The sequence below is a fragment of the Ailuropoda melanoleuca genome, chromosome 4 (genome assembly GCF_002007445.2).
Source record: "Ailuropoda melanoleuca isolate Jingjing chromosome 4, ASM200744v2, whole genome shotgun sequence".
Lineage (NCBI taxonomy): Eukaryota > Metazoa > Chordata > Mammalia > Carnivora > Ursidae > Ailuropoda > Ailuropoda melanoleuca.
The window spans coordinates 25,529,507-25,554,311 of record NC_048221.1 but is presented as its reverse complement, the minus strand read 5'-3'; the positions used below and the strand labels follow the sequence as shown (position 1 = coordinate 25,554,311).

Here is a 24,805-nt window from a genome sequence, read left to right as displayed (position 1 = left end):
CACAGAGACTGCCAGCAAACCGCCAGAAGCTGGGGAAGAGGCATAGTACAGGTTCTCCTACAGCCCCCAGGAGGAACCAAATTGCGGACAACTTGATCTTGGACTTCTAAGCTCTAGAACTTTAAGATAATCAATTTCTGTTGTTCAGACCAACCAGTTTGTGGTACTTTGCTATGACTGTCCCAACAAACTAATACAGAGCCATCTAATAAAACCTATTAAAATTTTATTATTTAAAAAATTTTTTTCTAAGTGAGCTCTATACCCAATGTGGGGCTTGAACTCATGACCCCAAGATCAAGAGTGGCAAGCTCTACCGACTGAGCCAGCCAGGTGCCCCCAAAACCTACTACAATTTTAAAATGCACCTGCTATTTGACGCAGTGAGTCCACATTGAAGAATTAACCCTTCAGATATGCTCTCACACACCACAAACACGCATCTCTGCTGATGTTCACTGAGGTATTGTTTAATAGCAAAAAACTGGAAATGACCTAATTGACCATCAATAGGGCACTAACGAAATACACTGCAGCAGAGCCATAAAACGGACTACGACGCGGCTGTTGGAGAGGATAATGTAAACTTTGGGGCAAGAATCACTCACAGATGGTAAATCTAGGGGGGAATGTTTGGTGAGGAGCAGCATATTTCGAAGCGTCTCCCACAGACTGCCTATCAGTCCCAAGGGGAGACATAATAACTGTACAATGAAGAAATCAGACAACACCCGACCAGTCAATCAACAGGAACTGAACCTCACCAGGCAGGGGCAGGAGGACACTGTGTGTCCAAGGAGGTGCTATCTTATCACTTAGGAGCTATTCTGGTGGTGATATACCATCGGAGTTTAATCATGAGGAAACAGCAGACAAAGTCAAATTAGGAACATTTCATAAAATGAATGACCTGTACTCTTCTAATATCTCAACATCATGAATGACAAAGGCAGACTGGGGCATCAGTGTACAGTAAAGGAGACTACAGGGACATGACGCATGGGGCCCGGATTAGATCCTGCTTCAGGGAGCCACGAGGAGGAGGAGCATTCTATGTAGCCCCTTACCGAAATAACTGATGAATTTGTTTTTTATTTAATTTTTTTAAAGTAGGCTCCATGACCAGCATGGAGCCCAACGTGGGGCTTAAACTCACAGCCTTGAGGTTAAGACCTGAGCTGAGATCAAGAGTTAGACGCTCAACCGCTCAACCGACTGAACCACCCAGGTGCCCCACCCATGAATTTGGAATATGGGCGGTAGATTAGACAAAAACATCGCACCAGCATTAAACTTCCTGAATGTGACAATGCACTGTGGTTAAGTGACAGAATATTATTGCTCTCAGTAAATGCACTGGGGGTAAAAGGGCATAATGTAAGCAACCCACTTCAACGGTCCGGAATATAGATAGATAGATGAGAACGTTTAAAAAAGCCAATGCAGCAAATGTTAAAAAATTGGTACTAAATAAAACACGGTACATTTATACCATGGAATGACACTCAGCTACAAAAGGAACAACTTATTGATATAGGCAATTACATGAAGGAACCTCAAGAACATTATGCATGAGTGAAGAGAGCCAGATACCAAAGACTACCTATTATATGATACCATTTATGTAAAAATTCAGGAAAAGGTAAAACTGTAAAACAGAAAACAGAACTGTGGTAACATGGGGCTGGGACTAACTGCAAATGGGCAGGAGGGAACCCTGGGGAGTGACAGAAATGTTCTACAATGGGTTGTGGCGGGGTGCCCCACTAGGTGAATTTGATGGTAGATAGATGATACCTCAATAAAGTAGTTAAAATGGATGGATTTAGGGAAATGTATATAAGAGTACTTCGTACTCATGTTATTATTTTTCTACAGGTTTGAAATTATTTCAAAATAAAATATTAAAAATGGGAGAAGATATTTGCAAATGACATATTTGATAAAGGGTTGGTATCCAAAATATAAAAAGAACTGATACAAGTCAACATCCAAAATTAGGGCACCTGCTTGGCTCAGCTGGTTAAACATCAGACTCTTGATCTCAGCTCAGGGTTGTGAATTCAAGCCCTGTATTGCACTCTATGCTAGGCATGAAGCCTGCTTTAAAAAAAAAATCCAATTAGGAGCGCCTGGGTGGCTCAGTGGGTGAAGCGTCTGCCTTCGGTTCAGGTCATCATAATCCTGGGGTCCTGGGATCGAGCCCTACGTCGGGCTCCTTGCTCAATGGGGAACCTGCTTCTCCCTCTCCCCCTGACTGTGCTCGCTCTCTTTATCTCTCTCTCTATGTCAAATAAATAAATAACATCTTTTTAAAAAATCCAATTAAAAAATGGGCAGAAGACATGAATAGACATTCTCCAAAGAAAATACACAGATGGCCAACAGACGCACAAAAAGATGTTCAACATCACTCATCATCAGGGAAACGCAAATCAAAACCACAACAAGATATCACCTCACACCTGTCAGAATGGCTAAAATAAAAAATGCAAGAAATGACAAGTGTTGGGGAGGATGTGGAGAAAGGGGAACCCTCTTACACGGTTGGTGGGAATGCAAACTGGTGCAGCCACTGTGGAAAACAGTTTGGTGTTTCCTCAAACAGTTAAAAATAGAACCACCCTATGATCCAGTAATGGCACCACTGATTATTCACCCAAAGAATGCAAAAACACTAATTCCAAGGGATACGTGCACCCCCATAGTTACAGCAGTGTTATTTACAATAGACAAGATATGGAAGCAGCCCAAGTGTCCACTGATTGATGAATGGATAAAGAAGATGTGATAGATATACACAATGGAATATTACTCAGCCATAAAAAAGAAAGAAATCTTGCCATTTCCAATGACATGGATGAAGCTAGAGAGTATTATGCTGAATGAAATAAGTCAGTCGGTAAAAGACAAGTACCATATGATTTCACTCATTTGTGGAATTTAAGAAACAAAACAAATGAACAGAGGAAAAAAAGAGAGCAAACCAAAAAACAGACTCTAAACTATAGAGAACAAGCTGATGGTTACCAGAGGGGAGGTGGGAGAATGGGTGAAATAGGTGATGGGGATTAAGGAGGGCACTTGTAATGAGCACTGGGTATTGGAGGGAAGTGCTGAATCAAGGTATTGTTCACCTGAAACTCATATAACACTGCATGTTAACTGGAATTAAAATTTTAAAAAAATTTTGGGGCGCCTGGGTGACTCAGTCAGTTTAGTGTCCAACTCTTGATTTCGGTTCATGTCATGATCCCAAGGTTGTGAGATCGAGTTCCACATCAGGCTCTGTGCTGGGTGTGGAGCCTGCTTAAGATTCTCTCTTTCTCCCTCGCCCTCTGCCCTTCCCTCTCTCTCTCTAATTAAAAAAAGGAAGGAAAAATTTTTTTAAATCTTTAAAAAAAAGCGGGATTTAACCACTGGTCATGTCATTTTTGTGTATGAATATAAAAACTTACCCAAACTAATTTGTTTAAGGATTTTATTTATTCATTTGAGAGAGAGAGAGAGAGACAGCCAGCGAGAGAGGAAACACAAGCAGGGGGAGTGGGAGAGGAAGAAGCAGGCTCCCAGCGGAAGAGGGGAGCCCAATGAGGGGCTCGATCCCAGAACACCAGGATCACGCCCCAAGCCGAAGGCAGACGTTTAACGACTGAGCCACCCAGGCGCCCCTACCCAAACTTATTAATAAAAGTTAGTAAAATAAAAAATATATATAAAAAAATAGAATGAGTAAATTTGCATGGGCTGGTATGAAATGATTTCCAAGATACATAGATTCCTACATATATGAACTAACGTGAACAGTGTCATTATGCATGTTTGAAAAGCTTACAGATACAACTTATCTATGCAGATACACGTATGCTTAGAACAGCAGTAAGCAAACAACGGCCCACGGCCTGTTTGTGGGAATAAAGGTTCGCTGGCACTCCGCCACGCCACTAGTTTGCATACTTTCTATGGATGCTTTTGCGCAACAGCAGAGCTCGGGAGTTGCGACAGAAATAGTAGGACCCACAAAGTCGAAAATATTTGTTATCCAGCCCTTCGCAGAAAACAGGTCAATCCCCACCTTAGAAAATGGAAGAAACATACGCAATACAGTAAGAACTGCCTCAGGAAACGGGAATTGGGATCTGGGATGGAAAAGAGATCAAATTTTCATTACAACCCTTTTTGAGCTCTTTAAAGTTTTTTTGTTTTTTTACAATTTTGTTTATTTGAGAGTGAGAGAGAGAGACAGAGAAAGTGAGCATGAGTAAAGGGAGAGGCAGAGGGAGAAGCAGACTCCCCGCTGAGCAGGGAGCCCGAGGCGGGGCTGGATCCCAGAACCATGGGATCATGACCTGAGCCAAAGGCAGAAGCTTAAGCCAATGAAGCACAGGCACCCCTCTTCAAAGTTTTCTGTAGTATGAGACTACATGGCTTTGATAAAAGTAATTTGTAAAAATGATTTAAGATTGCCTTTCATTTTATTTATTTTAATTTTTTTAAGATTTTTAAAACTTTTTAAAGATTTTATTTATTTATTTAAGAGAGACAGAGAGAGAGAGAGCACGAGAGGAGGGTCAGAGGGAGAAGCAGACTCTTTGCTGAGCGGGAAGCCCAATGCGGGACTCGACGCCGGGACTCCGGGATCATGACGTGAGCTGAGGGCAGATGCTTAACCCCCTGAGCCACCCAGGTGCCCTTAAGATTTTTATTCATTTGTTCGAGAGAGAGAGAGAGAGAGAGAGAGAGAGAGAGAGAGAGCCCGCAAGCCTGGGGGGGGGGGCAGAGGGAGAGGAAGAAGCAGACTCCCCACTGGGCAGGGAGCCCAAGGCGGGGCTCGATACCCGGACCCCGGGATCATGACCTGAGCCAAAGGCAGATGCTTCACCGACTGAGCCCCCAGGAGCCCATATTTCCCTTCATTTTAAAAGATCAACAGCATTGCTCTCAACTCAAGAGAACGATGCCCCCTATAAATATCAGCACCTGAACCAGGTGTGTTCCTCCCCCTCCTGGTATCAGAAACCAGCCTGTGAGGCTCACTTGGTAAATGACCTCTTGCTTTTCCTCAGAGGCCAGTGTAACCGGCACAGGAGGCCCCCAGGACATGCTACATACCTGGTCTTGTTTCCCCCAAATGATCTGTGTTGGAACCTTGATCTTGTCCATGTTCTGATGGAGGGAGTATCTTGACTTCTCACTGACGATTTCCAAAAACACTTTTCAGAAAAGGAAAACAAAGTGAGTGCACACTGGGCCGTGCCTGTGGGCACCCGAACTCTACAGAGTTCAGGGACAGTCATGAAGTCAGGGCTCCACCTGTCTTTGGGGGCCCCAGAAAACGATCAAAGTCTCAGAAATGTAAAATATAAAAGCCAGCCCCCCATAAAGCTTCACTGGTCACAGGCGCCAAGCTTAAACACGGCTACTTACGCTTTCGGTAGAAGTTGTTATGAGGAATTCGGACGTCAACAAGGCCTTGCAGGATCTACGGAGAAGTGAGCCACGGTTAGAAGGCAAGAGACGGTTTGTTTCCTCAGGCCCCCCCCATGGCTCTGGGACAGGGAAGGAATAAAGTCTGGCAATTTATGGCATTGTCAAGGTTTCAGGGCCCAGGGCTCCAAATTCCCACCACCGAGTTACACTGTAACTGGGAGTTAGGTCATCTGATGCTTTTTCCTTTGTAAATAGTTAGGAACCCGGGTCATACTGGGAAGCCAAAGCATGTAAAACACCTGACATGGGCTCACAGCACTTTATCTTGAGATATTCTCTGCTCAGGCTAAGACACAATCAAGGCTGGAAATAATATCAAGGAATTGTTTAGTAATATCCAAATGCAGAACAAGGTCTATTAAAAAAATCTAACTATGGGGGATGATGGGCCTCTTGAACAATAAAGAGACAAACGATTCAAAAAATTCTGGGATGGGTTCCATAGTCCTTTGTTTAGTATTCAGTGTTATCTCTGTTTTCCTTGTGGAGGGCTGGTGAAGGCTGCCACCAATGTAGGCAGGCCAGATCTCCTGGACCTGGGATCCTGACCCAGAGACTGGCTGCGGGAAGAAGGATCTCTGAGGTAGGGTACAGCATTCACATTAGCACCGGCTCTCCTCTCATCTACCTGGGAATGGTCTGAGCCCCTCAGATGTACTCTGAGGAGTCCTGTGTACTGACTGAAGGGGGAAAATCCAGCCAGAACTGCTCTGAACCAACCCTCTGGAGCATGACTAGAATCTGACCATTCTGGAAGTGAAAGCCTGGAGGGGAGACCAATGGCATCAGCCATTTTGTTTGCTCTACTACGTATCCTGCACCCGCACATCTACACATCCCTGACTCATGTGTTCATATGTCTATCTACGTATCCACCTACCCTGTACCTACCCATCCATCCATCCATCCTCCCTCCCTGCTTCATGCAGACATCTGTCCATCCATCCATCCTCCATCCTCCCTCCCTGCTTCATGCAGACATCCATCCATCCATCCTCCTTCCCTGCTTCATCCATCCATCTCCTCCATCCTCCCTCCCTGCTTCATGCAGACAACCATCCATCCATCCACCCATCCATCCTCCCTCCCTGCTTCATGCAGACGTCCATCCATCCATCCTCCATCCCTGCTTCATGCAAGCATCCATCCATCTATCCTCCATCCCTGCTTCTTGCAGACATCCATCCATCCATCCATCCACCCACCCACCCACCCTACATCTCTGAATCATACATGTGTATGTCTATTGATAGATCCATCTATCCTGCATCCACCAATCAATCCATTTTCCACCCCTGCATCCTCCAGGCATCCTCCCATCCATCCAACCAAGTATTCAGCCGTTCATCTCTCCTGCATCCCTAAATCACCCACGCACGTACATGCACCAATTCACGTGTCCATCTACTCTGCATCTACTCACACATCCATTCTCCATCTCTGCATTATCCAGGCATCCTCCCTCCCCCTGACCCACCCAATGATACCGAGGACATACTTCACTCAAGCACTGTGCTAAAGGCTGGGGACAGAGCAGCCAGTTAAGACAAAATCCTTGATCTTATGAGGTTAATGTGGAAGACACAGACAAGTAAATAGACAAACATAACATGACACAGAGTGCTTGGGTGCTCCTTGTCTCCTGGGAGGGAAGACATCTAGAGCTGCCACTTACTCTCTCACAGTGTTTTTATATTCCTGACAACTCAAAACATGGAATTTCCTAAAGCACTGTTTGGCCACTCTCTTCTGGGCAGAAAGCATGACCAGGAAAGGACAGTGCAACCTCACAACTAAAAAGAGGATCTCGGGGATAGAATGTACCACAGAATCAGATTCTGGGTGCTTCTATACCCATTAACTGTGTCGTGCTCACGCCTTCTGAAAAGAGCCCATTCCCTCTACTTCTAGGAGGCTCCACCCCACCGCGAGGCAGGGTCCAGTTCCTACACTAGAAAGAGATTAGTTACAGTTATGAAACTTAGCCATGCAGTCTCGTCCCTTGGTTCCCACCCCGCCGCCCTAGATTCAGAGCTTCATTTGGACCGTGACCTTTACCATCACCCTGGCTGATGGCTCTAACTGCATGGCTCTGGGCCAGATGGCCCGCAGCTCCGCCTGCATGTGCAGCCGTCTGCTTGACATCTGCACTGGAGGCCTCACAGACAACCTGAACACGTCCAAAACAGAGCCCTTAGCTTGTCCCCAAGACCTACCCTCCCTCTCTCCTTCCCCTACTCAGAAAATGCTGCCTTCATCCAACTCAAGCACCAGAAGTCACCTGTGAGTCCTTGCTGTCCCTCATCCTCCACTTCCAATTTGCCGGGAAGTCCTGCCCATCCTGCCTCCCAAAGCAGCTCGGGTCTCCAGTCTCCACTGCCACCGCCCTCATCTACACCACTGCCATCACCAGGCCACGGGAGCACCCCACTGGTTCTCCACTTCTGTTTGTGCCCCGCACAGTCCCTCTTAGGAGAACTACAGGCCCCTTCCCATAACCTGTAGGGTCCTACGTGATCTAGCCCAGTGGTTCTCCAAGTGGCTCCTGGGAGCTCGTGAGGTCAAACTATTTCCCCCGTAATGCTAAATGTTACCTGCCTGCTTCACCTTCATGCTCTCAGAAGCATTCTGTTCCCCAGAGCCTGCTTGTGGAGGGACAGCATTGTCAGGCTGAGGGCTACTGGAATGAGAGCCTGTGTGTTCTCGTGTTTTACCTTTTTCTGAGTTTTACTTTCTGATATGGTAAGTATCAACAGAACCTCCACGAACAAGCTCTTTGGGGTTCCTAGCAATTCTTAAGCATGTAAAGCAGTCCTGAAATTAAAAAGAGAAAAGAAAAGAAAGGAAAGGAAAGGAAAGGAAAGGAAAGGAAAGGAAAGGAAAGGAAAGGAAAGGAAAGGAAAAAGAAAAAAGAAAGAAAAGAAAAGAAAAGAAAAGAAAAGAAAAGAAAAGAAAGAAAAGAAAAAGAATTCTCTATTGCAGCCCTTGCCTCCCTCTCCTGCTCTCCCTCTAGATAGATGCCAGCCCCCCCGCCTCCTTCCAGTGTCTTGAACTTACCTATATTTCCCCCATCTCTGCCCACACTATTCCTTAGAGAGGCTTATCAAAGTCTCCCCTGCCTCCCTGCTTTCAATCACATACCATCTTCATTTCCTCCATAGCACTCATCACCATGCATACATATTTGTTTGTTAATTGCCTCCCGCACTGGCCTGTGTCTGCCTAGGTACCCTCCCTGTCTTCTTTCTTCACCACTGTGCCCAAACACCGTGCCTGATCTGTCACGGGCACACGACAGCCATCAAATGATGACGCAGAGCCGCACAAGAGGGAAGGGGTGCGTGAGGAGGCCGGCGCTGGCCGTCTCAGCCTTTGGCGGAGGGCAGGCATATTGTTGCTGAGCGCACCGTACCTGCTGGGGCACCTTGAAGCGGACGTAGGAGCAGAGCTGGAGCATTTCACTCATCTCTTCTGGGGTGGATGGGATCAAGGGGATCTTCTCCACGGCGGCCGAGTCCTGCAGTTCTTTGAGCCGCTGTACAAATTGATTATCAGTTGAGTACTGCAGGCCTGCGGGATTCAAACCAAAACAGCTTGGCAATCTATCTACCTTCTTACCAACTTCCATTTTATATAGGAAACATCCACTATCAGCCCAGAGCTAATATATTTCAGGTGTTTTTTTGTTTTTTTTTTTTTACCAGATTTGTTTTTCATTGGTATTGCCATCCTTGCTCAAAGTCAAAACCCCGCTCTGAGAAACACAGAAAAAGACTCCTTCAGGATGGTTTAGGGACTGGTTACTCAAACTGTGGTCCATGGACCAGCAGCACTGGAAGCCCGCAGAAAATGCAGAACCTCAGCCCTTCACCTAAGTCTCTTGAGTCTGAATCCGCACTTGAACAAGGTACAGGGGAGGCACGTATATGATAGAGTTTAAGAAGCATCAGTCTAGATGGGGCGCCTGGGTGGCTCAGTCATTAAGCATCTGCCTTTGGCTCAGGTCATGATCCCAGCATTCTGGGATGAAGCCCTGCATTGGGCTCCTTGCTCAGCGGGAAGCCTGCTTCTTCCTCTCCCACTCCCCCTGCTTATGTTCCCTCTCTTGCTGCCTCTCCCTCTGTCAAATAAATAAATGAAATCTTTAAAAAAAAAAAAAAGCAACAGTTTAGAAGACAACATGCCCGAGCCCCTTCACACCATACTCCTGAGAGGAGAGCTGATAAAATGCATGATGGGAAGAAAACAAAGGACTGGAGTGACTGATGCCTCCTTCCCTTGGCCTGGAGCCACTTAGCAATCTCTGTTTGGGGGTCAATATCTAACCACAGGGAGAGAGAGACCCCTTGTGAACTGTCCCCCAGATTAGAGCAGTGGCTGCCCTCCACGTAGCCCCTCTTCCTCCAGGACAGCATTAGGTGCTTACTGAGACTGAACGCCTTTGAGAATGACCATCATTTCCTATCTTCCTGGAGCAAGACATGAGAGAATTCACACGAGCTGATGTGCACAGGAGGGCAAAACTAATTTTCACTTCCAACACTGAGCCAAGGTCTAGGTGTTTAACTTAGCTGACGAGCTACATTTCACAAAGAAAGACAGTGACATCAATACTGTGCTGCAGAAATCCACACTTCATAAATTTCCTATACTCAGCAGTTCCTTTAAAGCTAGCACAAGCACCATGTGGGTTTCATGATGCCATGGGGCAGATTACATGATCTATTTCTTTTTACTTTAAAAATAATCCTAGATTAAATGTCATGTGGTATCCTGGATTGGATCCTAGAACAGAACAAGGACATTAGTGGAAAAGCTAATGAAATCCAGATAAAGCCTAGAGTTCAGTTAATAGTACTGCACTGGTGTTGGTTTCTTAGCTGTGACAAATTTACTGTGGTAAGGTGAGCCACTAACAATGGGGGAAGCTGGGTGAAGGGTATATGGGACTCTGTACTATCTTTGCAACATTTCTGTAAATTTAAAATTATTTCAAAGTAAAAAAGCTTATCTTTTCATTTCCACACACAAATAATCTTACTTTTATTTATTTTTAATCAGCCAATCAATTAAGTAGGAGCATGAGTGGGGGGGAGGGGCAGGGGAAGAGGGGGAGAGAGAATCTTTAGCAGGCTCCACCATGCTAAGTGCAGAGCCAGCCTCGGGGCTCGATCTCAAGACCCTGAGATCATGACCTGAGCTGAAATCAAGAGGCGAATGCTTAACTGACTGAGACACCCATTGCCCCCAAATAATCTTAATTTTAAATTTCCAATTGAAACTTAGGTGTGAAACTCTACTCTGAGCAAATGAAAATACATTCAAAAAAGCTAGTTAGATTTGACCTCCCATAAGTGATTAAAAATCTAGTAACATCCTTAGGAGGATTCCCAAACTTTATTACTAAAAGGCCAAATGATTTCAGACATCATGCTTGGAAAAAGGAGAAAAGAAAACCATTTGGGAGTTTCAATGTCCTTAACAGACCTGAAAGCAATTTTAGTGACTAAAAGATTTTAAAAGGTCAATTTTGTTAGGTTTCAGCAGAAGGATTGACTCATGACAGGTTCTAACAGATAAAGGACGTAAAGTGGGTAAGAGTGACATATAAGAGGTAGTGGACATTAAAGGATTTCCAAAAAAGCCAGTTTAGGTTCTGGAGTCAGACTACCTAGGATCCGTTGCTATCATAGCTCCAGCAGTAATGTAATGTATTTGTGCCTCAATGTTCCCATCCATAAAATGGGCATACAATCTTGAGATGGATAATAATTACCCATGTAAAAAGTCATTGAGATGTACACTTAAAATTTGGGGAATTTACTATGTGTAAATCATAATCCAATAAAGTACCAGAGAGAGAGGGAGCAGGAGATGGAAAAAGAAAAATTAAGATTTTCTCTCTAACACATTATAAATCCAAATTTGAAGACTTATGTAAGAAAAATGAATTTTTTTATTTTTTATTTTTTTAGATTATATTTATTTATTTGACAGACAGAGAGACAGCCAGCGAGAGAGGGAACACAAGCAGGGGGAGTGGGAGAGGAAGAAGCAGGCTCCCAGCAGAGGAGCCTGATGCGGGGCTCGATTCTAGGACCCCAGAATCACACCCTGAGACAAAGGCGCACGCTTAACGACTGAGCCACCCAGGTGCCCCAGAAAAATGAATTTTAAAATTCAACTTCAGGGGTGCCTGGCTGGCTCAGTCAGTGGTGTATGGGACTCTTGGTCTTGGGCTTAAGTTTGAGCCCCATATTGGACGTAGAGTTTACTTAAAAAAATAAGATTTTTTTTTCCCCAACAAAATCCTTAAAAAAAAAATTCAACTTCAAATTGTAATTTCTGGGGACATATTACAGTTCAAGTTGACATTTCTAAAAACACAGAAACTAAAGTTTGTTGATTTTTTTTAAAAAAAGATCTTATCATGTATCAAGATTTCTGAGTTTTCAGCAAAAAAGAAGAAAGGCATAATAATAGTACTTTCACCTTATAAGGAGATGGCAAGAATTTTTTATTTTATTTTATTTATTTATTTTTTAAAGATTTTATTTATTTATTCGACAGAGATAGAGACAGCCAGCGAGAGAGGGAACACAAGCAGGGGGAGTGGGAGAGGAAGAAGCAGGCTTATAGCAGAGGAGCCTGATGTGGGGCTCGATCCCATAACGCCGGGATCATGCCCTGAGCCGAAGGCAGACACCTAACTGCTGTGCCACCCAGGCGCCCCAAGAATTTTTTTTTTCTAAAGATTTTATTTATTTATTTGACAGAGAGAGAGACAGCCAGTGAGAGAGGGAACACAAGCAGGGGGAGTAGGAGAGGAAGAAGCAGGCTCCCAGCAGAGGAGCCTGATGTGTGGCTCGATCCCAGAACGCCGGGATCACGCCCTGAGCCGAAGGCAGACGCTTAATGACTGAGCCACCCAGGCGCCCCAAGATGGCAAGAATTAAATCCATATAAAACCCTTAGCTCATAAGAGCTCAATAAATGTTGGATGTTAGGGGCATCTGGGTGGCTTAGTCAGTTGAGCATCTGACTCTTGGTTTCAGCTCAGGTCATGACCTCAGGGTTGTGAGACTGAGTCCCACAAAGGGCTCCATGCTAAGCACGGAGTTTGCTTGTCCCTGTCCCTTGGCTCCTCCCCCTGCTCACTCTCTTTCTCTCTCAAATAAATAAATAAAATCTTAAAAAAAAATGTTGGCTGTTAATATTATCATTATATTTCAAAGTATATATATGCTGCAAAGTACTAGACACATTTTAATTAACGACCTCCACTCCTTTGTGGAACAAGGCTGGCTCTAGATTTTAGAAGTTAGTATGGTTATGATGACGGTTCTACTATTATTGTTGGCTAGTTTTCACTGCAGCATTGCACAGCTCTAAAGTAGACATTGAGGAAATGATGCTACAAGACAGTGGCAGACACTGCCATTTGCTCCATAGAGATTCAGACCCCGCCATGCTCAAGTCATCACGCACAGGGCTGTTTTAGCCTCGTGACTTACCAGCAGGGCACACAAGGCAAAGACTGCAGACATCTGATGGGTAGTAAGCAGCATATACCCCAGCCACGTGGCCACCCATAGAGGTGCCTATCAGGTGAAAGGGTTTTTTGTTCAGCTTGAGGCATTCTACAAACTAGGGAGGGAAATGAGAAGGAGGTTTGGTTATATAGCTGTAGACAATAACAATCCTGAAAACACAGCAGAAAACCTCTGAAATCTACTGGATCCGTTATCCAGACAAGCCCTGTGGCATATAATCCTCTTTACCTGGCACAGGTGATTGAAGGATCATTTATCAGTACAAAACTGACAAGGATTCCCCTAACTCATGAGCCAGCAAACTTTTTTTTTTTTTTACAAAGGTCCCAGGAGAAATATATTTTTTGCTTTGTGGGTCATATGTTCTCTGTTGCAACTACTCAGCTCTGCTGTTATAGCACAAAAGTGGCCAGAGGTAATATGTAAATGAATGAGCATGGTTATATTCCAAGAAAACCTAGCTTACCAAATTAGGTGGCAGGCCAACCATAGTTTGCTGACTCTTGCCCTACATTTAAAGCCCTTCCATCCATCCTTCCATTTCATATAACGATCCACCTATCTGTCTATTCAACCATCTAACCATTCATCCAACCATTCAACCAACCATCCACCCATCTAAAAAAATATTTATTGGGAATCTATTATGTACAAGGAACTACGGTCAGCTCCTGAGGAGACAGCAAAGACCCCAAAAGACAAGGTTCCTCACCTCATCAGAATACACATTTTAAAGGAGGTTAGGTTGGGCACAGACATTAAATATTTAACAACCTCGTCTGGGGAAAATTCATAATGTCAGTTTGTAACTTACAGATTACTAAATTCTGAAGTGGCTCATGAGCCCCACGACCTTGAAAGCCCAGCCAGAGACAGGCTGAAGCTAGATGCTAAAATACAGCAAAATGCAAAGAGCACCCTCCCCACCCCCCACAACTAGGCAGAGGGGCTACCATTACGTTGTGTCATGTAGGTGGTAAGCTAAAAAATAGACTCTAGGGAAATGGTCTTGAGAATTCTAAACTCCTTTTTAAAGAGCTAAAAAAAAAAAATGCCCATATTATATTTCTTGAGAAATAACTGAAGTAGGCTTAAAGGAGAACGGTCTGCGGGGCGCCTGGGTGGCACAGCGGTTGGGTGTCTGCCTTCGGCTCAGGGCGTGATCCCGGCGTTGTGGGATCGAGCCCCACATCGGGCTCCTCCACTATGAGCCTGCTTCTTCCTCTCCCACTCCCCCTGCCTTGTGTTCCCTCTCTCGCTGGCTGTCTCTATCTCTGTCAAATAAATAAATAAATCTTTTAAAAAAAAAAAAAAGGAGAACGGTCTGCAACAGGTTCTGGTCCTTCACTGCTGACCAATGATACCACTGGGGTGCCATTTTGTCTGCAAACCTTTGCAGACAGAATGCATTGGAGACTGGTTACTAGTCAGCATGGAAGTCTCTTCCCTGCTCTCCAGACTTGGGCATGCAAGGTGGGTAAGACACAGTCCGAGCAATTTTGGCGGCACGTCCTGCTTACCTGGTGTATCCTCTTTACTTGCCCGTCTATGGACAGATCATCCAGGGAGGATCGGGTGGTGCCCTCGTGCCCTGGCATGTCCACGCAGACCAAGTGCAGGTTCTTGGGAAGGAACTAGGGACACAGAGGTGCAGACAGTCAGGATGGGGTATGCAGGACACGTCTGTCCATTCTTCTAGGGAGGTTGCCCCCACTTACCAAGTGACCTGGACAGCCATCCCCAAGGATGTAGGGCTCTAGGCTACCCAGTGTCTTACCCTAGTTACAGCTGACGTGAGTAAGCACTGCTGGTAGCCTCATAGGGAGCAGAGGCCCTCAAAGACCAAACCAAAGATGGGAGGGGACTCAGGAGATGTCTGGAAAAGGGGGAAAGTGGGGGACAAAGATTGGGGTAGCGGGCTTGAGTCTCTTGCTCTTTCTCGATACCAGTTGGTAGGTACTATCTCCTTTCCTTTCACCCCTTCCACACTTACTCCAGTCATGAAGCCACTGAATTGGAACTAGGAAACAAGCGTCTGTTCTCCCAGAACCCTGGGCAGCTCCAGAGCCAATGGAGCAAAGTTTAGAACCACGTCTGATCACCCTGATTCTGGTTTCAACTTTTTTCTCTTTTTTTGCCTTTAAGGCCTAATTCCTGGGATGATTATTATCCTAAAACATCCTAAAGCTGAGAAACATCAGTTATCAATACACAAATACCAGTTATAACAAAAACATCTGAGGTGGGTCAGGAAGTGAGAGATTCATTAAGGCGTGAGAATGTCCTCGCAGTGGAATTTGGGAATGAGAACAGAAGTAACTACAGTATTTGTGAGCATTTCCCCCCTGGTGTAGCTCATACTTGGAATCATTCAGGTATGGCTCTGCTTGAGGTGGTAATTGGGGGCACGTCCCTCCCAAGACCTCTCCCAGGCCCAACCTGTACCAGCTGGTCATGCTTACCAAGCAGAGCAAGTTGCCACACCCAAGGAAACCAGGACAGAAGGTGAGTGATTTGGAAAACTACCTCAGAAAGCTGTCAGATTAAGATCGTTTCTTTAAATGGCTCAGGAAAATTAAAAAACAAAAACAAAAGCAAAAAACAGGAGGAGGAGGAGGGAGGGAAAGGGAGAAGGAGAACAAAAGGGGGGCTGAGGGGAAGGAAAAGGAGACACTTGGAGTATAAGAATAAATGATTTTGTTAAACCCAATCTTGATAGTCATGAAAAGTTCTGAGGGGAGGCTGAGTGTCAGAGACCTTCCCTAAGAAATATTCATATGGTGAAATGATTTCTAAGGTGAAGATTTTACAAATAACACTGAACTTGTAACTTTTGTCTGACAAAAGGATTTGAATAACACAGGTGACCCTCAAACAACATGGGTTTGAACTGTGCAGGTCCACTTAGACACGAATTTTTTTTGATATAGTGCAGTACATGTATTTTCTCTTCCTTATGATTTTCTTTCTTTCTTTTTTTTTTTAAGATTTTATTTATTTGAGAGAGAGAGAGAGAGAGAGAGCACACAACCAAGGGGAGCAGCAGGCAGAGGGAGAGGAAGGAGCAGGCTCCCCATTGAGCAGAGTGCCCAACACGGGGTTTGATCCCAGGACCTGAAGATCATGACCTGAGCCAAAGGCAGATGCTTAACCGATTGAGCCACCCAGGTGCCCCTGATTTTCTTAATCACATTTTCTTTCCTCTAGCTTGTTTTATTGTAAGAATACAGTATATAATACCTATGACATACAAAATATGTGTTAATTGACCATTTATGTTATTGGTAAGGCTCCTGGTAAACAGAGACTATTCATAGTTAAATTTGGGGGGAGCAAAAAAGCTATACACAAAATTTTTACTGCATCGTGGGTGGGCTCCCTTAACCCCCATATTGTTCAAGGTTTAACTGTACACCGAATTAGTTTAGTGTGTGTGTGTGTGTTTTAAGTAGGCTCCACGCCCAACACAGGGCTTGAACTTAAAACCCCTGAGATCTAGAGTCGCATGCTCTACCGACTAAGCCAGCCAGCCACCCCTGTACTGAATTAGTTTTAAGATGATTTGAGCCACAGTTCTGGGTTCCGTTGGCTTTCCATCATTGACGATAACATCACATGCAAGTGGACACCCTTTTCTTAACTGAGTGACACCCTGTTGAGAGAAAAGAACCTAAAACCATACCTTGACCACGCTGAGCCACATATCCTTGTGTGCAGAGAACCCATGGAGCATGAGGATGGACGGTTTGTGCCCAGGCCTGCCCCGGAAGGAATAACAGAACTGGTAGTCTTCGTGATAAACATAGCGGACCTGCATGCCCAACGTTCTCCGCCAGTACCTGGGGAGTAAAAATAAACGTGAGACAAAATCAGCAAGCTCCAGAGAAGGGGCTTTGGGAGGAGCACATGGCCTGTCCGTAGTCCTACTTCATGGTAAGACAAACCCTCTTCCCAGCTCCTCTCCCTCTCCTCCCCATAGGTCTCTGGAGTCCCCCTGAACTTCACCCTCAGGGACCACTAAGTAAAACCATTCCAGGAAGCACCTTAAATCAATATTCTGGTATATACCTTTCTAATACTTCTAGCTAGGAGGAGAAAAAAAAGTGTTTTCTGAGGGAGCATGACACATCATAGACTTTTGTTTCTCTATTTGTATCTCTATTTTTAGCAGTCTGAATGGTGGCATGATGAAGGAGTAGGTGGCGGGATCTCTCCAGCTGTCTGATTGGCCTTTCTCTGCCTCGCTTGCTTGAGCTACAGCGGAATTCAAAGTGGCTGGGGGTAAGGCTGGGAAGAACTCCAGAAAAGTCAAGAAAAAGGCAGTTTCCCCAAGCAGGGAGCTGGCTTGCAGTTCCTGGTGGGCCATATTCACGGACAGCCAAAATCTAGGGCGAAGAGCCATGAATGCTATTCGTGTCACACCACCCTGGAGTAAGTACCCCCTCACTGCAGAGGGACTCTGATGGTCAGGAAATGCATCCCAAAACTTAAAGGTAAAGCAACTTGCTCTTCGTGGAGGTGAAGCGCCAGCCTCTCGCATCAAGGCTACATTTGCTGGGGGTGGTGTCATTCCACACATCCACAAGTCTCTGACTGGGGAGAAAGGACAACAGAAGACTGTCTAAAGGGTGCCTGGATTCCTGAAGATCTCAGGACCAAACCCTCGGACAGCTGTCCAGTGTTGGTGAGTCCAGTGGACTCTATCTCTGTGAAAAACACAATTTTGTCCTTTTATAATTCTATTTGAGCAAGTGGGAAGTTTAATTAGCTTTCCAGCCAACCAAATTTCTGCTTTTGAGTCTTAACCTTATTTAAGAGTTAGTGTGGCTTCGAAGCTATTGATTTTGAACAAGTGGATTTTGATTGAGTGGACTGGGTTTTAATTGTGATGTAGAGGTCATAATAACAAACATTTGTTTTTATACAGACATTATTTCCACTCTGGGGGATAAGCTCAATAAAGGTCATATCCCCCCTCCCCAAACATACATACATATATATATATTTAAAACTATATACTAATATATAGGGTTTGATCCTCCTGAAGATTTTGAGAGTGAGAACTTGACTTTTCTTTTTAAGACTTCACTTATTTATTTGAAAGAGAGAGGGAGATAGCAAGAGAGAGCATGAGTTGGGAGGGAGGGGCCAAGGGAGAGGGAAAAACGGACTCCCTGCTAAGCAGAGAGCCTGATGCAGGGCAGGGCCCTGAGGTCATTACCTGAGCTGAAGGTGGATGCTTAACCAACTGAGCCACCCAGGCGCCCAAGAACTTGACTCTTAAGAACTATCTGCATCAATCCCTTGGCTTTATTCCCAACAACATATGGCAGCTGGTTGAAAGCTCAGCTTCTGTCGGTTACGTAAGACTTGGCAGTGCTGGAGTTTGGCCCGAATTCGATTTCAATATGGAATTACCATCAAACAAATTGAACTCTCTACATGAAGAATCTCTCCAAGATGAAAGATAATTAATTCAATCAGAGATTCACTTTGTGGTACACTTTGCACCAGAGAGGTAGCCAAGTCTTGCAAAAAGCAAATAGGCTAAAGAACCAGTGTTAACCCTTGGTGTAAATAAAGGGAGAAGGGGATGCGGATATATATTCATATTTACTTGCATCTGCATACAAAAAGCATGAGAGCATATGCCAGATGCTATTAAGGTGAGTATCTGGAGCAGAGGCAGGGATTCTAGGGAGAAGCAGGTGGTAGAAAGGGAACGGGCGGGGGTAGGAGGGAGACTTTTACCACTTTCCTTTTTCAATGAAATGCATTCCCCATTCAAAACATTAAAAATAACACTGGCTAGCTTAAAAGCTCTTATGACAAAGCAAGCATGTTTCAAAATTCTAAATCATGGCACCATAACACGAGTTCGCTCATTCATTCATTCCTTCATTCATATCCCAGTTCATTCATTTATTGACTGTATGATCTTTTTTAAAAATTAAAGTATAGTTGCCAGACAATGTTTTATTAGTTTCAGGTATACAATACAGTGCTTGGACAATTGTACACATTACTCGGTGCTCACCACAGTCAGCTAGCCACCATCTGCCACCGTACGCCAGCATGTGACAGCATACTGTTTTTACAGTATTCTTGACCATACTCCCTCTGCTGTACTTTTCACCTCCACGACTCATTTATTCTATAACTGGAATGTTGTACATTCCATGCTATGAACATCGGTATACAGATGTCTGTTTGAGTCCCTGCTTTTAAGTCTTTGGGGTATATACCCAGAAGTAGAACCGTTAGATCATAAGGTAATTCTATGTGTAACTTTTCTGAGGAACTACTAAATTTGTCCACAGCAGCTGTACTATTTCACCTTTCTACCAGCAATGAACAAGTGTTTCTCTAAATCCTCACCAACACTTGTTGTTTTGTTTTGTTTTTTTTTTAAAGATTTTATTTATTTATTTGACAAAGACAGCCAGCGAGAGAGGGAACACAAGCAGGGGGAGTCAGAGAGGAAGAATCAGGCTCCCAGCCAAGGAGCCTGATGTGGGGCTCGATCATAGACCTCCGGGATCACGCCCTGAGCCAAAGGCAGACGCTTAACGACTGAGCCACCCAGGCGCCCCTTCTGTTTTTTTTTAAATAGGCACCCTAAAAAAAAATTATATATATATATATATTATATATATTATATATATATAATATATATATAATAATAGCCACCCTAATGGGTGTGTAGTATCTCACTGTGGTTTTGATTTGCGTTTCCCTAATGACTAGGATGTTGAGTATAGATTTCTTTTTATTGACATATAATTGACATACTGTAAAAGTCACCCTTTTAAAGGGTACAACTGAGGATTTTTTTTTTTTTAAGTATATTCACAAAGTGGTGCAACTATCACCACTATCTGTATCTGGAACATTTTCATCAAAAAGAAAGAAGACTGGGGCGCCTGGGTGGCGCAGTCGTTGGGCGTCTGCCTTCGGCTCAGGGTGTGATCTCCGCGTTCTGGGATCGAGTCCCACATCGGGCTCCTCTGCTGGGAGCCTGCTTCTTCCTCTCCCACTCCCCTGCTGTGTTCCCTCTCTCGCTGGCTGTCTCTCTGTCAAATAAATAAATAAAATCTTTAAAAAAAAAAAAAAGAAAGAAAGAAGACTGAACTGTATACTTTAAAACGGGTAGAATGGTAAATTTTATGTTATATATATTTTACAGAAAGAAAGAAATAGAGAGAGAGAAGGAAAGAAAGACAGACAGGAAGGAAGAAATCCACACTGATTAGCACTCACTCTCCTCCCTATAGGTCCTGGCAACCACTAGTTTCCTTCATGTCTCTTTGTGTTTACTTCATGTCTCCCCGTTGAGCAGGGAGCCCTATGCGGGACTTGATCCCAGGACCCCAGGATCATGACCTGAGCCAAAGGCAGATCCTTAACTGACTGAGCCACCCAGGCGTCTAGTACTCCACTCCTTTTTAAGGCTAAATCATAATCCATCATATGGATATGCACACTTGTTTATCCAGTCATTGGTTCATGGACATTTGGGTTGTTTCTCCTTTTTAGCTCTTAGGAGCTAAATAATGCCACTATGAACATTCACGCACAACTTTTTCTGTGGACACATGTTTTCAGTTCTCTTGGGTGTTCTCAGCTCACCTAGGCGTGGAATTGCTGGATCATATGGTAGCTTTTTTTAAAGAAGCCTTTGAGGAACTGCCAGACTCCTTGCCAAAGTGGTTGCACAATTTTACATTCCCACAAGCAGTACACAAGTGGTCCAATTTCTCTACATCCTTCATTGTTATTTTTTAAAGAAACCTTTAACTGAAGCATAAATCATATAGAAAAATTGCACAAATTTTAAGAGTACGGCCTGATGAATTTGCACAAAATGAATGAACCCAGCATCTGACCCAGATTAGGATCTAGAACATGACCAGCATCCCAGGTGCCTATCTTGTGTCTTTCCCCATCACTACCCCCAGAGGTAACCCCTGCCTCCTTTGCCTCTTCAGGACAGTTCTGCTGCTTCAGAACTTTACCATGCGATAAGTATTTGTTTGTCTCTGACTTCCTTCATTCAATATTATGTTTGTGTGGTAGAATATAAGTTCTATCCTTTCCACTGAATGCTATATGAATAGTGGCACAACTATACCTTTATTTATTTATCTATTATGGTATTAATAGACACTGCTGTTTCCAGTTTGGAGGTTCTATAAATGAAGCTGCTATGGGACATTCTTTTATATGTCTTTTGATATCTCTCTCTCTATATATATATGTACTACACACATATTTCTATCGCATGAAATGAGGGGGTCATATTGACAAAAAGTTTTCCAAACCAATTTACACTTTTTTTTAAAGATTTTATTTATTTATTTATTTATTTATTTATTTATTTATTTGAGATAGAAAGACAGAGAGAATGCGAGCAGGGGGCAGAAGGAGAGGGAGAAGCAAGCTCCCCACTGAGCAGGGAGCACAATGTGGGGCTTGATCCGAGGACCCTGGGATCATGACCTGAGCTAAAGGCAGATGCTTAATGAACTGAACCACCCAGGCGCCCCAATTTACACTTTCATCAACAAGATGCCAGACTCTAGTTGCTCCACATCCATACTGGGTTGAACAGTATGTCCCCCAATTTCATGTCTATCTGGAACCTGTGGATATGACTTTATTTGGAAACAGCATCTTTCCAGATATAATCGAGTTGAAGTCATACTGGATTACAGTTGGCCCCAAATCCAATATGGCTGGTGCACTCATATAAAAAGTATAAATGTGGACCCAGAAACACACCAAAGGAACACCACCACGTGACATACAGAGGCAGACAGCGGAGCAACACATCTACATATGAAGGACATATTTACAAGTCAAAGAAAGCCCAAGATAGCTCACAGTCACAGGAAGCTAGGGAAGAGCCACTGAACAGATGCTCCCTCAGAGCCACCAGAAGGAACCAACCTTGCCAACACCTTGATTTAGTTTTCCAGCCTGCAGAACTGTGAGAGAATACATTTCTCTTGTTTTAAGTCACCCAGATTGTGGTCATTGATCACAGCAGCTCTAGGATATGAATACAACATCCTGGCCCATACTTGGAACTGTTAGCCTGTTTCACTTTAGCCATCCTGGTGGGTGGGAAATGGCCTCTCCTCGTGGTTTTCTTTGATTAAATTTCCTGCATGGCCAATGAAATTGAGCGCCATTACATATGTTTACTGGCCATTTGGATAACCTCTGTTGTGAGGTTTTTCTATGTTTTCTCACAAAAGCTTTATTGTTTCATTTCGATCTATCTGGATTTGATTTTTGTGCATGGTACAAGGCTATAGATGAGGCCGTATTCTTTTTTATGGCTGCTTTACAAATTACCAAGCTTAGCAGCTTAAAACAACACTCATGTATTAACTCACGGTTCTGTAGGTCAGGCATGAGCTTAGCCGAGTTCTCTTCTGAAGATATCACAAAGCTGAAATCAAGGCACCAGCCGGCTCCGATCTGGAAGCTCCGGGAAGGACTCAGCTTCTAAGCTTATTATTTAGGTTATTAGCAGGATTCAGTTCCCTGTGGTCTAGGACTGAGGTCCCTGCCGTCTTGCTAGTTGTCAGCCAGGGGCTGTCTGCTCCTAGAGCCCACTGGCATTCCTTCTCGTGGGGTCCTCTCCGACTTCAAACTAGCATTAGCACTGAGTCTTTCTCATGCTTCAAACCCACCACTTTTAAAGGGCTAATATTTAAAGGACTAGATCAGGCTTCCTCGGATAATCTTGTCTGTAGGTCAACCGTACGTATATAACATAACAACTGTGGGAGTGATTTGTCATCATATTCACGGGTTCCGGGATTAGAGAGGTAGATCTTTGCAGGGCTATTTTAGTAATTCTGTCTACCAAAAGGGTCACGATGAACTTTTCTCCCAGATGGATAGCTAGTTGACACAGCCCCCTTCCCCCACTGCAAAGCAGTGATACCTTTGTCATAATTCAGAGACTGTATCTATGTGCATCTGTCCCTGGGCTCTCCTGTCCCGTTGCTTTGCCCTTCTTCGTGCCAATTTTATGCTGCCTTGATTTACTGTTGCTTTATAATTAGGTTTGACAGCTGGTCATGTAAATCATCCCACATTGTTCCTCTTCAAGACTGTCTTACTTAATTGGCTCTTTGCTTTTCTTTATAAATTTAAGAAGCAGTTTATTAAATTCCATATTAAAAAAAAAAAAAACAACAGCTGGGGGGACGCCTTGGTGGCTCAGTCAGTTAAGCATCTGCCTTCAGCCCAGGTCATGATCCCAGGGTCCTGGGATCGAGTCCTGCACTGGGCTCCCTGCTCAGCGGGGAGCCTTCTTCTCTCTTTCCTTCTGCCCATCCTCCCAACTCGTGCTCTCTGTCTCTCAAATAAATGAATAAAATCTCTTAAAAAAAAAACCTGCTTGGGATTTTAAATGGGTTCACATTGAACTATGTATCATTTTAGGGAAATCTGACATCCCTGTGATAAGAAAGTCTTCCAACTCACAAATACTGCCTATACCTCCATTACTTTAGGTCTTTCCAAAATTTCTCTATTACTTCATAGTTTTCTGTCCAGAAGACTTCCATATTGTTCTTTAGATTTATCCTTAGGTATTCTGTATTGGTTGGTACAACAGTAAACAGTATCATTAAATTTTTTTTCATTTTCCATTTTTTTGTTGCTGTCATATAAGAACATAACTGATTTTTGTTTAGTTATCTTGTACTTAGCAATCTTGCCAAACTCACTTATTAATTCCCAAAAATTATCTATAGATTCCTTTGGCCTTTCTATGAACACAATCCTGTCATCTGCAAACAGTGTTAGTTTTCTTTTTTCTTTTTCAATTCTTGTCCATCTTTTTCTTTTATATTTATGATTTCTTATTTTTATGTCACAACTGGGTTTCTTCAGGGAAAAGAAAAATCTTTTAAAACCCCAGTCTCTTTCATCCTGCGAACTGCCTCTGATGTCACCCACAGTGGCCCCAGCACCTCCAACTGTGGTTCTCTGTGGACTCACAGCAAAGCATCTGGTGCCTCCTACAGGGGCAACCATGGTCCACATTGCTGTGGAGAGAGGCTGGCCATGCTCCAGGGACACTGAGACCTAGAGAGCAGCTCTGAAGAGCAGCCATGGTCTACTGGGGTCCACATGTTCCTGTTCCCTAAGGGGCTCAGAAAATCTCAGAGAGATGTCCAGGAGAGAGCCTGCTGCGATTACACCACACCCTTCTGGGCATCGGCAGAGCAGCTCGGGGCGTTTGGGATGCCTGGCTAGCTCTACTGCCTGCTGTTCCTGTTCACGTAGCAACCGTGAAAATTAACCTGACCCACCTAGCTCTGCAGAGTGACTCCACGGGGGTGGTCATTATGGGTAGCTGAGCAAATCAAGGTGTTTGGAGGAGTAGCTGTGGTTAAGGGATGTAAGTGACTCATGGTAAAGCTGTTCATCCCATGACAGCCACCATGTAAATGTCACTTGCAGTGAGGTAAGATGAAGGAAACAGGCTGTGCCCTGCGACGGGGGCAGGAGGAGGAGGAAATCACAGGATTTCCGACAGCCCTTCATAATGGCATTATGGGTTCTAGTACCATCATCACAACCCTTTATGCCACAATACGACCTGGCATGAACCAAAAGGTTTTCTAGGATTTTCATTTTCTCCAACCAGCTGGGTTTCCTCTTGGCTTGTGTGCCTGAGTTCATAAAATCAAGAACACTGTGTTTGTCCTCTGGCTACCGCTTTGAGCTGATGACAG

General features: G+C 44.1%; 1 protein-coding gene and 1 pseudogene across 9 annotated transcripts in view; one reads left to right on the top strand and one right to left on the bottom strand.

Moving 5' to 3' along the window:
• ABHD6 (abhydrolase domain containing 6, acylglycerol lipase) overlaps window positions 1–24,805 on the bottom strand; it is a 79,176-nt gene that overhangs the window by 23,391 nt on the left and 30,980 nt on the right. For all 9 annotated transcript variants that reach the window (XM_019805385.2, XM_034658531.1, XM_019805388.2 and 6 more), the window contains 6 exons: window positions 16,726–16,882; window positions 14,564–14,677; window positions 13,005–13,137; window positions 8,903–9,060; window positions 5,428–5,482; window positions 5,113–5,213 (listed from right to left, as the gene is read on the bottom strand). In XM_019805385.2, coding sequence (XP_019660944.1) covers window positions 5,113–5,213; window positions 5,428–5,482; window positions 8,903–9,060; window positions 13,005–13,137; window positions 14,564–14,677; window positions 16,726–16,882 — 718 coding nt within the window. The remainder of the gene's footprint in view (window positions 1–5,112; window positions 5,214–5,427; window positions 5,483–8,902; window positions 9,061–13,004; window positions 13,138–14,563; window positions 14,678–16,725; window positions 16,883–24,805) is intronic.
• Window positions 16,950–17,724, top strand: LOC109490504 (annotated as a pseudogene).